The sequence below is a fragment of the Physeter macrocephalus genome, chromosome 16 (genome assembly GCF_002837175.3).
Source record: "Physeter macrocephalus isolate SW-GA chromosome 16, ASM283717v5, whole genome shotgun sequence".
Taxonomy (NCBI): Eukaryota; Metazoa; Chordata; class Mammalia; order Artiodactyla; family Physeteridae; genus Physeter; species Physeter macrocephalus.
In genome coordinates this window covers 85,015,377-85,032,702 of record NC_041229.1, presented here as the reverse complement: position 1 = coordinate 85,032,702, position 17,326 = coordinate 85,015,377, and the positions used below count along the sequence as shown (strand labels likewise).

General features: G+C 37.3%; 1 protein-coding gene across 1 annotated transcript in view; it reads left to right on the top strand.

Moving 5' to 3' along the window:
* Window positions 1-17,326, top strand: part of CCDC73 (coiled-coil domain containing 73) — a 100,416-nt gene that overhangs the window by 8,987 nt on the left and 74,103 nt on the right. Inside the window, exon 2 of the mRNA XM_007111128.4 lies at window positions 8,925-8,996. Coding sequence (XP_007111190.1) covers window positions 8,925-8,996 — 72 coding nt within the window. The remainder of the gene's footprint in view (window positions 1-8,924; window positions 8,997-17,326) is intronic.

Sequence of the window (17,326 nt, the reverse complement as noted above, 5' to 3'; positions counted from 1 at the left end):
GCACAGGCTCCGGACGCGCAGGCTCAGTGGCCATGGCTCACGGGCCCAGCCGCTCCGCGGCATGTGGGATCTTCCCGGACCGGGGCACGAACCCGTGTCCCCTGCATCGGCAGGCGGATTCTCAACCACTGCGCCACCAGGGAAGCCCTCCAGCTTTCTTGTGATTTCCATTTGCATGGAATATGTTTTTCCATCCCCTCTCTTTCAGTCTGTATGTGTCCCTAGGTCTGAAGTGGGTCTCCTGTAGACAGCATATATATGGGTCTTGTTTTTGTATCTATTTAGCAAGCCTGTGTCTTTTGGTTGGAGCATTTAATCCATTCACCTTTAAGGTAATTATCAATATGTATGTTCCTATGACCAATTTCTCTATTTTTTGGGTTTGTTTTTGTGGGTCCTTTTCTTCTCTTGTGTTTCCCACTTAGAGAAGTTCCTTTAGCATTTGTTATAGAGCTGGTTTGGTGGTGCTGAATTCTCTTAGCTTTTGCTTGTCTGTAAAGCTTTTGATCTCTCTGTCGAATCTGAATGAGATCCTTGCCGGGTAGAGTAATCTTGGTTGTAGGTTCTTCCCTTTCATCACTTTACGTATATCATGCCAGTCCTTTGTGGCTTGTAGAGTTTCTGCTGAGAAATCAGCTGTTTTCCTAATGGAGTTCCCTTGTGTGTTATTTGTCATTTTTCCCTTGCTGCTTTCAATAATTTTTCTTTGTCTTTAATTTTTGCCAGTTTGATTACTATGTGTCTCAGCGTGTTTCTCCTTGGGTTTATCCTGTATGAGACTCACTGTGCTTCCTGGACTGGCTCAGTAGTTGTGGCGCATGGGCTCAGTTGCTCCGTGGCATGTGGGATCTTCCCAGACCAGGGCACGAACCTGTGTCCCCTGCATTGGCAGGCTGATTCTTAACCACTGCACCACCCGGGAAGTCCCCACTTTTCCATTATTCTTCCTCAGTTATTCTGCCATTGATTCCTTCTAGTATAATTTTCATTTCAGTTATTGTATTGTTCATCTCTGTTTGTTTGTTCTTTAATTCTTCTAGGTCTTTGTTAAACATTTCTTGCATCTTCTTGATCTTTGCTTCCATTCTTTTCCAGAGGTCCTGGATCATCTTCACTATCATTATTCTGAATTGTTTTTCTGGAAAGTTGCCTATCTCCACTTCATTTAGTTGTTTTTCTGGGTTTTTATCTTGTTCCTTCATTTGGTACATAGCCCTCTGCCTTTCATCTTGTCTACCTTTCTGTGAATGTGGTTTTTGTTCCACAGGCTGCAGGATTGTAGTTCTTCTTGCTTCTGCTGTCTGCCCTCTGGTGGATGAGGCTATCTAAGAGGCTTGTGCAAGTTTACTGATGGGAGCGACTGGTGGTGGGTAGAGCTGGCTGTTGTTTGGGAAAAATCTGTAATTCCAATTAATAAATGTAGGATAAGCAGAGAAATAGAAACCACCCTTAGAACATCACAGTAACAATTCCTGCAGGGAAGATCCACTGATGAATGCTAAAATTAGTGGATGAAAAATTAAGAAGAAACAGAATAGTTGCATAGTCCCACAATATCTTCCCCAAATTATTTAGTAAGTTACTGTGGTGGTTTTATACATGTTTACATATTGTTTGATACTCCTCCCTCTAGGAAGTGGAGCTTAATTTCCCTTGCCTTGATTGTGGACTAAGTTCTAACAGATAGAAAATATAAAGGGAAAAATAGTTAACTTTACTGTGGAGAAACCTGGCAGATACCACCTTAGCTAAGTGATTAATGTTAAGATCCCCAGAAAGAATTTGTGTGGTATCAATAATTTATGTGAATATCAAGTACTCATGTTATGATGTGATGAGAAGGGAACTTTACCTCTGTGGTATTCTTCCCCGAAACCTAGTGTAATCATGAGAAAATATCAGACAAACCCCATATGTGGAATATTCTGCAAGATATCTCAGCAATGCTTGTCAAAAGTATCAAGGTCATAAAAAACAAGAAGGCTGAGAAACTCTAACAGATTGGAGGAGTCTAAGGAGACATGATTAAATGTAACATGGTATCCCGTATTGTGTTCTGGAACAGATATTGGTGGAAAAACTAGTGAAATATATAAACTTTGTAGTCTAATCAATAATATTGTTACCATGTTACTTTCTTAACTTTGATAAGTGTATCCTACTTATGTAAGATTTTAACATTAGGGAAGCTGGGTAAAGAGTATACAAGAACTCTACTATCTTTACACAAGTCTTCTGTAAATCTAAAATTATTTCAAAATAAAAAGTTTGTAAAAAAGAAATTAGGACTTTGAAACAGTGAAAATTCAAGAAATACTATAGTACAAATTAATGTGATTCTCTTTTTTATTTTTGAGAGATATTAAGCAAGCAAAACTATATTTGGTCATTCACTTAATGTTTCCTGAGCACTTACTGTGACAGGTTTTAGAGATTATAATACCATGTAATAATAAAGGAGTGCAGAATATACTGTGAGAGTGTGGCTAAGGAAATGCCTAACTTCACTAAGGGGAGTGAGGGAAGCTTCATGGAAGAAGTAACTCATGCAGAGATATTATGAATGAGTAGGAATTTTGGATCAGTCTTTCTAAGGGTTTATCAATTATGTTAGTCTTTTCAAGGAATTAAATTTTGACTTTGATGATTCTCTTGCATATTTGTTTTATGTTTTATTACTATCTGCTCTTATCTTTATTATTTCCTTACTTTAATTTGTTGTTTTTTTGTCTTGAACTTTTGAAGATGGTATTTAGTTGATTAATTTTAACCTTTTTTTCTTTTCTAATATACAGTATTTAAGGCTCTAAACTTTTCTCTTAGCATGCCTTTAGCTGGATTCTACAAATTTATATAGATTTTATTTTATCATTCAGTTCAAATTACTTTCTAATTTTCATTGTAATTTATTCTTTGACCCATGCATTATTTAGACATGTACTACTTCATTTATAAATATTTGGGAGTTTTATTTTACTTTTTTAAAAAAATTTTACTTTTCATTAACTTTTAAAAATTGATTTTTAGCATAATTTTACTATGTCAGATTATAAGCTCTATATAATTTCAATCACTTAATATTTTTGGAGCTTTTCTTTCTAGCCAAGCATATAATCAAGTTTGGTAAATATTCCAACATAGATGAACTTGAAAATAATATGTATTCTGTATTTCTTGGGTGCAGTATATTATGACTGTGAATTTGGTCAACTTTGTCAGTCTTGTTCAAATCTTCTATATAATTATTGATTTTTTGTCTATATTTTCCTTCTTCTTCTTTTTCTGTCCATGTTTCAGTCTGGTTTTTTTTTTTTCTTTCAGTTAATGAATTTTCTCTTCAGTTTACCTAATCTGATGATTAAGTCAATCTATTGAGTTCTTAATTTCACTTCTTAAATTTTCAGTCCTAATATTTTCATTTGGTTCTACTTTTATAACTTTCATTCCTCTGCTGAAATTGATTTTGTCATATAATTTCTTGAGCATATTAGTTTCATCTGTTTCAAGTCTGTGTCTATAAATGCCAGTATCTGGATCCCTTGTAGATCCATTTCTATTGTCTCGTTTTTCTCTTCATTTTTGGTCTTTTGACCTTTTGGCGGGGCGCAGCCAAAAGAAAACAAAACAAAAAAACCCACAATGGTTTGCTAGGGAAATTGTGAAGGAAACTGGGTAATTAATGGTATAATATGTGGTAAATAACATTAAGCAGCATTTTAATGCCCCATAAAATTAGTTATGCTATGAGTGAAATCATACCCCTTTGTAATTCTAATGATTTGTAGAATCTATATCTTTATATTACATGGAAAACTGATAAAATGAGTGTTATCCACATTGCTGAAAGATAACATTACAGTATGCTTCTACTATATTAGGATTTTGATTTAACTTCATGCTTTTTATTAAAAATTATTTACATTTTATTTGAACTTTTCATTTTTATTCATTCTTCAAGCAGCTTTCAAAAGTTATTAATACAAATTCTATTAAATTGTCAATGAGAAAATATATATTAAATGTAAGAAAATCCCATCTGTAACTTCAATAAAGTATACAAGATAGAACCTTAGAAGTGTTTATTTTTTATTAGCTGCCTTAGGACTACAAGGATTTAAGTGTTTTTATAAAAACAATAAAAGAGGAGTAATTTGATGGTTTATTTACTCTTTATAACCTTTAGAAAGTGTCATGCTTTTTTTGAAGTACTTGCTTCAGGCTGTAGTTTTACAAGATGGGCTGTGTATTGGTCAGGCCTCTTCAATTCTTGACCCTGAAGAGATTTAGGGACATAGTACATACACCAGGCATTTGTCCAAGCGGCCAAAACTGTTACTGGGTACTTTTATTTTCCTTTTCAAACTCATAATCCACCTCCTACGAAATTGCCCAATTCAGTTCCTCATGTTGTCTAATACAATACTAATCTCTCTTTCCGAGAGTTTCTTGGTTTGATTATCTACAAAATATCCAAGATAAATATCTCTAATATGCATGGCATAGCCTAAAAGTTCACATTAAAAAAAATCTCTTTCCTAATTCATATTTAAACTACTGTTTTCATGTTAGTCAACTTAATCTATTACAAAGACTTCTCAAATAGAAAAATATTAATATTAGAATATCCATAACAATTTAAAAGTTTTTTTGCCTTTCCTTTCAACAAATATTTCTTATTTTGAAGTGTTCGACCAAATAATCAGAATGTACTTGTATATTTAAAATAGGTAGTGTGATTTTGAATGGTTTTCTAACTTTTATGGGATATGAAGATTAAATTCTGAAGTTTTTGAAGGAAAGGAGTATATTATAGCAATTCATACTGTCCTGCACCACCCACAGTTTCTTAAAGGTGATATAATGGCATGTTTAAGAGACTCTTCAGACAGATCATCTAGGTTCAAATACTTGCTCTGCTGTTTACCTGCTATATGACTTTAGGCAAGTTATTCATCTTCTTGCTGATAACCCAGTTTCCTCATTTATAAAATGGCAGTAACAAGAATACAAGTAACGCATAAAATTATACCTAAGATTAAATTAATATATAAAAAGTGCTTAGAACAATATCTAAATCATAGTAAGATCTGAGAATCCCCTGTAGCCACTAAAAGAGAAGTGAAGGGCTTCCCTGGTGGTGCAGTGGTTAAGAATCCGCCTGCCAATGCAGGGAGCGTGGGTTCGAGCCCTGGTCCTGGAAGATCCCACGTGCCACAGAGCAACTAAGCCCATGCACCACAACTACTGAGCTTGTGCTCTAGAGTCCACGAGCCACAGCTACTGAAGCTCGCGCACCACAACTGCTGAAGCCCACACACGTAGAGCCAGTGCTCCACAACAAGAGAAGCCACTGTGATGAGAAGCCCACGCACCACAACGAAGAGTAGCCCCCACTCGCCACAACTAGAGAAAGCCCACGTGCAGAATCAAAGACCCAATGCAGTCAAAAATAAAATAAATTTAAAAAAATAAAAAATAAAAGAGAAGTGTATAACCAGGCCCACATGAAGAAAGCTGTATCTTGTACATTTTCAATACACCAGCTTTGGGAAGATATGCATGTTATATGTTCTACACACCTCCCCCCAAAAATGTGTATACACATTTCTTTTTTCAGTGTTTTGACTATAGGTACATATTACTTTGAGAGCTTCTGTTCTCTCCTCACTTTATTTATCACATAGCATACCTTGTTCGTATACATTCTGTCCCTTATTCCATGCTGGAAGAACCTTGACTGTGTCTTAGTGTCCAACTCTCACCAATATGAGTTAGGTAAATCCTGACTGTCCTAACCACTCACGAAGGTTCAGTGCATTTCACCAGCCAGCAGCTGGTTTAGGAGTGAGCATATGACCTAGTTATGGCCAATGAGATATTAGAAGATATGATTAGGAAGCTTCTGGGAAAAGCTTTGTTATCCTTTTAATAAGAGATTACACTTTTTCTACTGTAGAATAATGTCCTTTCTGTCCTTGTTGCCTAAAATTAAAGTAGCCAAGGGGTGAAAAGCTTAAGGAAAATCACTTGGATAATGGCAAAATGGAAAGATGGGCAGAATTATAGTCCTTGATGATACTGTTGAGCCACTGAAATAAATTCTAGAAGGACTCTGCCTTTGGACTTGTCATGTGAGACAGTAAGTCCCATAAGCCATTGTGAGTCAGGGTTTGTTGTTGCTTCTTGCTGCTGAAAGCATTTTCAGTGAGACAGCTTTCATGAAAGCCTCTTTGAATACCATAGCATAAGTGTGTGTTTGTGTGTGTGTAATAAAGCAAAGAATATGTGAGAGAGTCATAGGAAAATATTTCATAACAAAATGTATTTTATCTGTTAACATCCACTCTTTGATTTCTCCCAGTTTGTTATGAAAATTGTCAAACATACAGCAAAACTAACAGAATTTGACAGTGAACGCTCATACACCATTACATTTTATTGTACTTGTTTTATCACGTCTATGCATCTACTTATCCCTCCTTCAGCTTTATTTTTGATGATTTCAGAGTAAATTGCAGGCATCAGTGCACTTCCTAAATACTTCAGAATGCGTATCATTCGGAATTCTATGGTGAAATTATGTGGGCCTGTACGTTTCTTTTTTTGGAGCTTTGAAATTTATGACTATAGGGCTTTTGAAGATTGTTATTTATCTTCTTGGTTGAGGTCTGATAGTTTGTGGTTTTAGAAGAATTGGTCTGTTTCTGTAAGTTGTCAAATTTATGAGCATAAACTTGTTTGTAGCATTCCCTTAACTTTTTAATGGCTTTAGGACTTTTGTATATGGTTCTTTTAGCACTTTGAGCATATTTTAAATTATTGATTTAAAGTCTTTGTCTAGGTCCGTTGTCTGCACTTGCTCAGGGACAGTTCCTATTAAATTGTTTTCTTTCCTGTGTATGGATCACACTTTTTTTTTTTTTTTTTTTTTTGCCATGGCTCAAGGGCCTAGCCGCTCCGCGGCATGTGGGATCTTCCTGGACCGGGGCACGAATCCGTGTCCCCTGCATCAGCAGGCGGACTCTCAACCACTGCGCCACCAGGGAAGCCCTCTTTTTTTAAAAAATAATTATTTTATTTATTTATTTTTGGCTGCGTTGGGTCTTTGTTGCTGCACGTGGGCTTTCTCTAGTTGCGGTGTGTGGGCTTCTCACTGCGGTGGCTTCTCTTGTCCCGGAGCACGGATTCTAGGTACGGGGCCTTCAGTAGTTGTGGCACGTGGGCTCTAGAGCGCAGGCTCAGTAGTTGTGGTGCACGGGTTTAGTTGCTCCGCGGCATGTGAGATCTTCCCCGACCAGGGCTTGAACCTGTGTCCCCTGCATTGGCAGGCGGATTCTTAACCACTGCGCCACCAGGGAAGCGCTGGATCATACTTTTCTGTTTACTTGCATGCCTTGTAAATTTTTTTGAGAAATGGACATGAACATTTTGAATATGTGACAACCCTGAAAATAAGATTCCTCACTCTTCTCAGGGTTGCTTCTTGTTTTTGTCATTATTTGTTTGTGTCGTGACTTTTCTGAAATAATTGTGTTAAGTCTGCAGTTTTTGTCATGTGTTCTTAGTGATCAGCTAGTGCTTTGTTTGGCATAGATTTCCTTCAATACCTGGAACCAAAACAACAAACAAAAAAACTCTGAGTCTTTGCAGAAGAGCTCTGTGTGTGTGTGTTGGGGTATGCCTTCAACACTGAACCAGGCAGCTTTCAAGTCTACCTATTGAAGTTAACGACAGAAGCTTCAGATTTCTCTAGTGATATCTTGTGTTTATTGTGTGGGCTAATTCAAGGGTATTACAATATTTTAAATGAAAATCAGGGGGTTTTTCTAAATAACTGCTTCTTGCTTGGCTTTGGGCTTTCCCCCCTTGACTTTGGGTCTTCCTTCTGTGCTGCTTCCCAAAGAGAGTCTATCCTTTCAGCTCTCCCAGCTATGTCTCACTGTTTTTTTTACTTGACACTTGTTAGTTGGGTGGTGGTGGCAGGTGGGGAATAGGAGCATTCTCTGATGTTTCTATTAAGCTTTAGTTTTTGGTGAACCCAAGTCTCAAGGTGAGGCCTCCACAAGAATTCTGATCCCTCTTTCGTATTTAATGGTGGGCCTAGCATGTATTCCTTCCCCTCCCCAAAGATAGAGCTGTTTTATTTTTCTAGCCTTCTCCTCTCAGTTGCAGTGGGTTTCCATAAGTGCTCTCATGGGCTAGTTTTTATTGCCCTTCCCCCTGTAGATTAAGGCTTTTGTTCCTTAGAGGAGATAAGAAAGACAGGTCTGTCTAGGTAGAGTTTTCAGTGGTGTCTGCTGGTCCCTTCTCCCTGCTGCAGAGGATTTCCACTAGTGTCCTTAGATATAGTTTTTGTTGTCCTGTCCCCTGCAGATTAAGGTTTTTGGTCTGTAGGAGATTTAGAGAAGAAGGCTTGTGACTGCTCTTCTCCTTCCCAGCCAGTACCACAGGGGAAAAGCTTTCTCAGATTCTTCCCATCCTTCCCTGTAACCACCTGGTGGGTTTCATGGAAGAAAAACCTGTTAGAAGGTATAAACCTTATTTCTAGAATATAAAAACCTCCTTATTTCTGGGACCCTCAGGATATTCATGTTCTTACACCAGCCCATGTTCTGCCTTTAGAAATTTATTAAGGACTTTTAGCTGAGTTTTTTAATCAGTACTCAATGGCTTATGTCCCAGGTAAGCAAATGCCATGGTTCTGTTCTCCCTGCAGTAACCCGTTTCTCTGTCCAGATTTTGGATTACTTGGTTGATCTGGGACCTCAGTTCTCAGATGGATTTAGCTATTTAATTTGCAAATTTTCCAGCCCTTTTTCTTGTTGTAAATGTGGGAGGATGCTCTTTTTATCTCTCTAGAAAGAACTGAAACTGGAAATTTTCAAGTCCTAATTTTCCTAGTATTTTTCTTCTTTTTGACTTAGGAAGCAGAAGCTCAGTATGAAGAGCAGATTGGTAAAATTATTATGGAGATGCAAGAACTTAAATGGCAAAAGGTGAGTATTTCCCCCCCTCTCATTAGCATTTTATTTTATGTATTTTAATCCTTAATTGTGAAGTTAATTTTTAAATTTCCTAAACATATTTGGGGAATTGCGCATCATTTTAGAGAGTCTTAAGAAAATTCCAACTAAAACTGTTAAGAACATTTAGGCTTCCAGAAAACTGAGAATAACTTTTTTTTTTTTTTTTTTTTTTTACAATGTTGTGTTAGTTTCTTCTGTGAGAATAACCATTTTTCTCCAGGCTTTCTGATAAGAAAATAGACAAGGATAACTCTGAAAGCTACTATGAACTATTTCATATCTGAGAAACATATTGTGTGTTATAGAGGAGTCAAAATATTTTTTAAGAAGTGAAACTTCAGAATAGTACCGTATTTTCCTAGGCTGTTGTTATACACTATAACCAAATCTTAAAAAAAACAGTATCATATCTGATTCTCTTTTGATCCTTATCCATATAGAGGCATTTCTGATAGTGCCTCTCTTGCCTTTCCACCAAAGTAATCTTTTCTTTTTTAAAATATTTATTTATTTATTTGGCTGCACTAGGTCTTTCTCGTGGCACATGGGATCTTTGTTGACATGCAAGATCTTTTAGTTATGGGTTGCGGGCTCTTAGGTGCAGCATGTGGGATCTAGTTCCCTGACCAGGGATTGAACCCCGGCTCCCAGTATTGGGAGTGTGGAGTATTAACCACTGGACCACCGGGGAAGTCCCTCACCAAAGTAATCTTAACAGCTAAAAACTGAAAGCTTAATTAAGATGACCCTTCTTCTCAGTATTTGGCAGTATTGAAACAGGAACTTGGAGATAACATGTCAGAAATAAAATTCAAATGACAGAGTATAGGCCAACGATGGGAATTTTGAGGCCAGAGAGATCCACAAGGTTGTGTAGAAATGAGAGTGAAACCAGAGTTGGGTTACATATGAGGGACAGGTCAAATAAAGAGACCTGTTTGTGGAGAGAAAAAACAGGTAAACACCAAATACAATGTAAAGCTCCAAGCAGACATAAAGTCAGAATGTAAAGTCATATCTTGTTTTGAATAGAGGGAGTCAATAGTAGAAAATTATCAGAATCCTTAAGTTAATCAGTAAGTTTAATACAATCCAATTTAAAATACCAAGTGTGTGTTTGGTGTACTTAAGCTGATTCTAAGGTTTATGTGGAAATAAACTTACAAGAGTGGCTGGGAAAGTTTTGAAAAGGAATCTAGTCACACTAGATTCTTAAATATATTATAAAGCTATAATAGTTAAAATAGCGTGGTAGTATACATGAACAGATAGACTATAATAGAGTCCAGAAATAGATCCAAATACATAAGATAATTTAGTGAACGATAAAGGTGACATTTCTGATCAGTGGGGAAAAGTAGATTATTCAAGAAATGATATTAGAACTGGGTATACCATCTGAAGAAAAATAAAACCAGATTCCTACCTTACTTTACAAAGTTGTAGAAAAATAGAACTTTCATATATTTCTTATTGGCAATGTAAATTAAAAGTATCTTAAGTTCCCCCAAACACCTAAATCCCATAACCTTCTATATAACCCAATTCTAACTTGTTCTTTTTGAGATACTACCAAGACTCTGCCAAGGTATTGTCCTCACTTACTGCAATGAATTCCAATAAACATGGTTTTGCTTTATTAACAGGTTGTATGAGGGTGTTTTTTTTTGTTTGTTTGTTTGTTTTTTTTGTGGTATGCGGGCCTCCCTCTGCTGCGGCCTCTCCCGTTGCGGAGCACAGGCTCCGGACGCGCAGGCCCAGCGGCCATGGCTCATGGGCCCAGCCGCTCCGCGGCATGTGGGATCCTCCCAGACTGGGGCGCGAACCCGGTTCCCCTGCATCGGCAGGCGGACGCGCAACCACTGCGCCACCAGGGAAGCCCGAGGGTGTTTTGATTGAGTTCATTTTTGTATATGGTGTTAGGTAAGGGTTCAGCTTCATTCTTTTGCTTGTGTATATCCAGTTTTCCCAGAACCTTTGGTTGAAAAGACTGTTCTTTCCCCATTGAATGATTTTGACACCCTTGTCCATGTGTGTGAGGGTTTATTTCTGGGCTCTTTATTCTATTGCATTGGTCCATGTGTCTTTCTTTATGTCTTTCTTTACAACACTATTTTGATTCCTGGAGCTTTCCAGTAAGTTTTGAAATTAGGAAGTGTGAGTCCCCCAGCTTTGATCTTCTTTTTCAAGATTATTTGGCTATTTTGGGTTCCTTGAGATTCCATATGAATTTTAGGATGGGTTTTTCTATTTCTGTAAAAATATTATTGGGATTTTGATAGAGATTACATTGAATCTGTAGATAACTTTGGATAGTATTATCTTACAAATATGAAGTTTTCTAATCCCAGAGCAAAAGATGTGTTTGTATTTTTTATATTTTTATTTTATTTATTTATTTATTTTTGCGGTACGCGGGCCTCTCACTGTTGTGGCCTCTCCCGTTGTGGAGCACAGGCTCCGGACGCACAGGCTCAGCGGCCCTGGCTCACGGGCCCAGCCGCTCCGCGGCATGTGGGATCTTCCCAGACCGGGGCACGAACCCGTGTCCCTGCATTTGCAGGTGGACTCTCAACTGCTGCACCACCAGGGAAGCCCTGGATTTCTTTTTCTTGCCTCATTGCTTTAACCAGTGCTTTCAGTACTATGTTGAATAGAAGTTGTGAAAGTGGGCATCCTTGCCTTGTTCCTGATCTTAGAGGAAAAGCTTTCAGTCCTTTATCATTGAATATTATGTTCACTGTGGGGTTTTCAAATATGGCTTTTATTATATTGAGGTAGTTTCCTTCTATTCCTAGTGTGTTGAATTTTTTTTTTACCATGAAAGGGTACTGAATTTTGTCAGATTCTTTTTATTGCATAAGTTGAGATGATTGTGTGCTTTTTTTGCTTTCATTCTGTTAATGTGGTGTATTACATTGACTGATTTTTTTGTGTGTTGAACTGTCTTATCCCAGGGATAAATCCTACTTGGTTATGGTGTATGATCCTTTTAATATGCTTCTGAATTCGGTTTGCTAGTATTTTTTTGAGAATTTTTACATCAGTGTTCATCAGGGGTACTGGTCTATAGTATTCTTGATGTGTCTTCATCTGGCTTTGGTATCAAGGTAATACTGGCATCAAGCATGAGTTAGGAAGTGTTCCTTCCTATTCAACTCTTTGGAAAAGTTTGAGTAGTATTGCTGTTAGTTGTTTAAATGTTTGGTAGAATTCACCAGTGAAGCCATCAGGTTCAGGGCTTTTCTGTATTGGGAGATTTTGATTATGGATTCAATCTCCTAAAGTCTATTAAAATTTTCTATTTCTTCATAATTTGGTCTTCATAGGTTTTGCATTTCTAGGAATTCTCCATTTCATCTAGGTTACCCAATTTGTTAGCATGCAGTTGTTCATAATACTCTCATCATACTTATTATTTCTGCAGACTCAGTAGTAATGTCCCCACTTTCATTTCTGATCTTAGTAATTTGAGTCTTCTCTGTTTTTATTAGTCCATCTGGGTAAAGGTTTATCAATTTTGTTATCTTTTCAAAGAACCAATTTTTAATTTCACTGATTTTCTCTATTGTTTTTCTGTTCTGTTAAAGGGAGGGGGGATCTCTCCCATTCTTTTCTTTTCTTTCCTTTTTTAAAAATTTATTTATTTATTTATTTTTGGCTGCATTGGGTCTTCGTTGCTGTGTGTGGGCTTTCTGTAGTTGCAGCGAGCAGAGGCCTCATTCTTGCAGTGTGAGGGCTTCTCATTGTGGTGTCTTCTCTTGTTGCGGAGCACAGGCTCTAGGCATGCAGCCTTCAATAGTTGTGGCATGTGGGCTCAGTAGTTGGTGGCTCGCAGGCTCTAGAGCACAGGCTCAGTAGTTGTGGCACACGGGCCTTGTTACTCCACGACATGTGGGATCTTCCCAGACCAGGGATCAAACCTGTGTTGGCAGGCAGATTCTTAACCACTGTGCCACCAGGGAAGCCCTGCTTCATATATTCTGATGATCTGTCATTTGGTTCATAAATGCTTATAATTGTTATATCTTCTTCCTTATTGAACGTTTTATGGATATATAATATCTTTTTTTGTCTAATGTCACTTCTTAAAATTTAAAGGCCATTTTTAATTTTTTTTTTTTGTTCTTTTAGTTATTATTTTAATGGAATATCTTTTTCCATTTTTCTACTTTCAACCTGTTTGTGTCTTTGGATCTAAAGTGAGTCTCTTGTAGACAGCATAAAGTTGGATCATGTTTTTTATCCATTCTTCCAATTTTTGTCTTTAGGTGAGAGAGTTAAAATATACATTTAAAGTAACTACTGATAAGGAGCAACTAACTTGTGTCATTTTGCTATTTGTTTTCCATGTGTCTGATAGTTTTTTGTCCCTCATTTCCTGCATTACCATCATCTTTTGTGTTTAGTTGATTTTTTGTAGTGAGATGTTTAAATTCCTTCCTCATTTCCTTTTGTGTATATTCTCTAGCTCTTTCCTTTATGGTTACCATGGGGATTACAGTTAGCATCTATCATTATAGCACTCTAATTTGAATTTGTATCAGCTTAATGTCAATAACATACAAGAAATCTATTCCTTTATAACTCCATCTACACCCCTTTCAATTGTTGATATTATAAAATTACATCTTTATATATTGTGTGCTCAAGAGAATAAACTAGTAGTTTTAAAAATGCATTAGTCTCTGAATTATGTAGAAAGCAAATATGGAGTTACAAACCAAAGGTACAGTAATACTAGCTTTTAGCCTAATAATTGTCTTTTTTTTTTTAAAGTATTAGTTTCTTAAAAAAGAAAAACTGCTGTTAGAGTAATACTAGCTTTTATAAATTGCTCATGTATTTACCTTTACTGAGATTTTTATTTCTTCATACGGCTTTGAGTTACTCTCACGTCCTTCCAATTCAACCTGTAGGACTCATATCATTTCTTGCAGGGCAGGTCTAATGGTAATGAACTCTCTCAGCTTATGTTTATCTGCATTTTAGATCATGTAGAGGAAAGGCAACTTATGTGAGATGGTGATAAGACTATGAAGTATATTTCCTGAGTCCTTGGAGTACTTTGCCAGGTTTGTCTGAAGTAAGAAAATGTCCAAGATTGGGGCACAAGTAGCCAGTTTCATGTGGTAACCTCTAATAGGTGTGTATGGTAGAAGCCAGTGAAGTATAGGAGAGTGTGGACTTAATAGTCTTGAGAGTTAGACATAACCTTCTTGGTCATGGAAGTTCAAGAGTGTCAGATTTAAGGTGCCATTAAATCTCTACTTTTCCTCAAGACTGGGGATGATTGGGGCAATGAAATATCTAAATAAATGACAAGGCTTTGCAGAGTTCTCTAAAAACAGGTCCAGTAAAATGAGTGCCTCTGTTACTGGAGATCCTCATATTGGGAACACAAAATCAAGTAATTTTTTTCCTACTCTCATAATTATAGCTCTCTCTCAAGAAAAAGTTTTAATCCATCCAGAGAAGTAGCAAGTAATGATCAGAACATATTCAGAACCCACTGTAGGGGTTTATTTTAGGAAGTCCATTTGGACATGTTCATTGGGATCCTGAAGCTTGGATTTTACAAGGATAACAGTTTTACTAGGATTGTGAGGGAGACAGATGAGATTTGCACCAGAGACATCCTCAAAAATCTCAGTAAAATTTCCCCACCAATGCTAATTGAATATCGTTTTCAATATGTCCTTGCTCTGATGGGTAATTCCTTGTAAAATATGTTTGCAGAGTTTCGTCAAGGTTCTCTGGTGCCACCAAGTGTCTGTCCTGAAAGTGCCAGGGATTCTCTTGTACTTTACAACCATGTATTCTTTTCAGATTCTGGAGCCAGTTGTGGGCATTCCAAAATAGAATTTTTTAATCTCCAGAAAGATTTAGCTTTTTAGAGTATAATGGGGCCAGGACCTGATTGAGGGCTGCCTGTGTGTCATAAAGATAAACCTAGGATATTTCTTTTAGCCTTTGTTATCCCTTAATAGTGTGGCTTCATGATAGCCACCTCCTTAGGAAGCATTAGAGTACTTAAAACTGTAGTTCATTTTACATTGGGATTCCTATTAAGGTTGGAAACTCTCATTGTTTCTACAGTATTACAAAATCATGGACTACTCCAAAAGGTATACCTGATATTAGTTTTATGTTAACTCTCTTATCTCCTGACAATTGGCAAGCTCTGCTGAGAGGGTAAGTACTGTCATCAGGACTCGTTTTACCTCTGGTAAGGAGTCATGTTTTAGGGGTTAGTTGAGACTGTTCCAGTATATCTTGCTTGATAGTTCCCATTTCAGTTATAAAAAATGATATATCAACAAATAATGTTAAACCTAGATTTTCTAGGAGGAGTTTCTAATAAATCCATTTGAGGCATAGTCATTGTTTGGACAGAGGTTAGATCTCATGGAATTCCCCTTCTTTGGGTAATGGGAAAAGAGTAGCAATCTTTAAAGTATAGCACTGAGTTGAAATGTGTGAGGGAGAAAATAATAAAAAGTTCATAGGATGTAAGCCTGCTTGCCAAGAAGTGTGTTTTCAGTAGTATCCAGGATTGTACAGCATACAGAACCATCAAATTTAAACAAGATCCTTAAACCAAGTCAGTAGAGGCCTCTACTAGTTTGGCTGCTGCTTATTACTATCCTTAGATAAGGAGTAGGATTTTCCCCTCACTGGGTTGAGGGGAAGATTGTAGTAAGCAATTGGGCCCTGATGATTCCTGTGGTGTTCTGTTAGAGTATTAAGGACTTGTCTACATTGCTCAGATACAAATAGATAGAAAGATTTATGACAATTTGGAGGGCCCCAATTGCGGGGGTGCGAGGGGGGCTGTTGAGAGTTATTTTTATTTTTTTTTTTGTTTTTTGTTTTTTTTTTGTGGTTTGCGGGCCTCCCTCTGTTGTGGCCTCTCCCGTCGCGGAGCACAGGCTCCGGACGCGCAGGCTCAGCGGCCATGGTTCACGGGCCCAGCCGCTCCGCGGCATGTGGGATCCTCCCGGACTGGGCACGAACCCTGTTCCCCTGCATCGGCAGGCGGACGCGCAACCACTGCGCCACCAGGGAAGCCCGAGAGTTATTTTTAAATCACAAAATTCTTGTCCGTGTTTAAGTTCCTAAGGGAAAGGTTCCATTGTTGAGGACTTAAATTATATAGAAATGTGTCAATTTCAGAGATGTTTGGAACCCAGTGTCTACAGTAGCCAGTGAAATCTAGACAACTTCTTAATTTTCTCTTAGTAACCAGCCTTGGAAAGTATTGAAGGACTCATAATTTATCAGGAATAATAGGTTTACCCCCTTGGGATAAATTATACCCTAAATAATGCACTTTATTTTTACAAAATACTAAACTTTTTTTTGGAATTCTCATGTCCTTTCTGAGCTAAAACAGTACGTAGATAAATGGAGTCAGTCTTAGAGCTCTCTTCGTCTTTAGAACATAACGAAAGCTTGCCCACATATTGTATAAGTATAGAGTTTACAGGGAGGTTTAAGGTCCCTAAGTTCCTCAGTAAACCACTGAGGCATAAATGTCCAGGTAAATTGTTGACTCTCCCAGGACAGAACAAACAGGTAAAACTATTTTGATCTAAAGGGACGCCATAGAAAGCAGAACAAAGATAAATATATAGTAGTAAAGTATGTAGAGTCAGGTGGCACTGAAGATAAAATAGTATCTGGGCTCAATGAATTGGGGAAATTGATATTTTATTTATGGCCTTAAGGTCTTAAACAAATCTTCACCCACTGGGTTTTTGACTGGGGAACAAGTCAAAATTTTAAAACTGGTACAGGTATGATTGATTCATCCTTTCTTTATTAGGCTTTACGACAATTGACTTTAGTTCTTCAATTCTGGTTTTAGAGGTATTATATAAAGTTAAGTAGAGGTTTAGATGGGTCAGTCTGAACCCTGCTGCCAATATCAGTTAAGACATTTTGCCCACAAAGAGTCCACTTCATGGAGATCTTTAATTTGGTTCCATGGTACACACAGGTACCTAAGTCAATACTCAAATAAGCTATGATCTGATTGTGAATAGAATCCCCAGGAATCTTAAAAAAATAAGAAATTAAAAAAATAACTCCTCCAAAAAAACAGGAGTTTAATTTTTCAATTCTATTTGCATAGTAGATTCCTATCTCTTAAGTTAATGGGTGTGGCATCATAAAGGAGAAAATAATATTCCTCACTTGAGAATCCAAGGATAATGGTTATAGGCTAAAATGGGGCGAGTATCTTTGGATTATTAGAGATACGCCCTATTTGAGTAGCTCATTGACCCTGAGGGAAA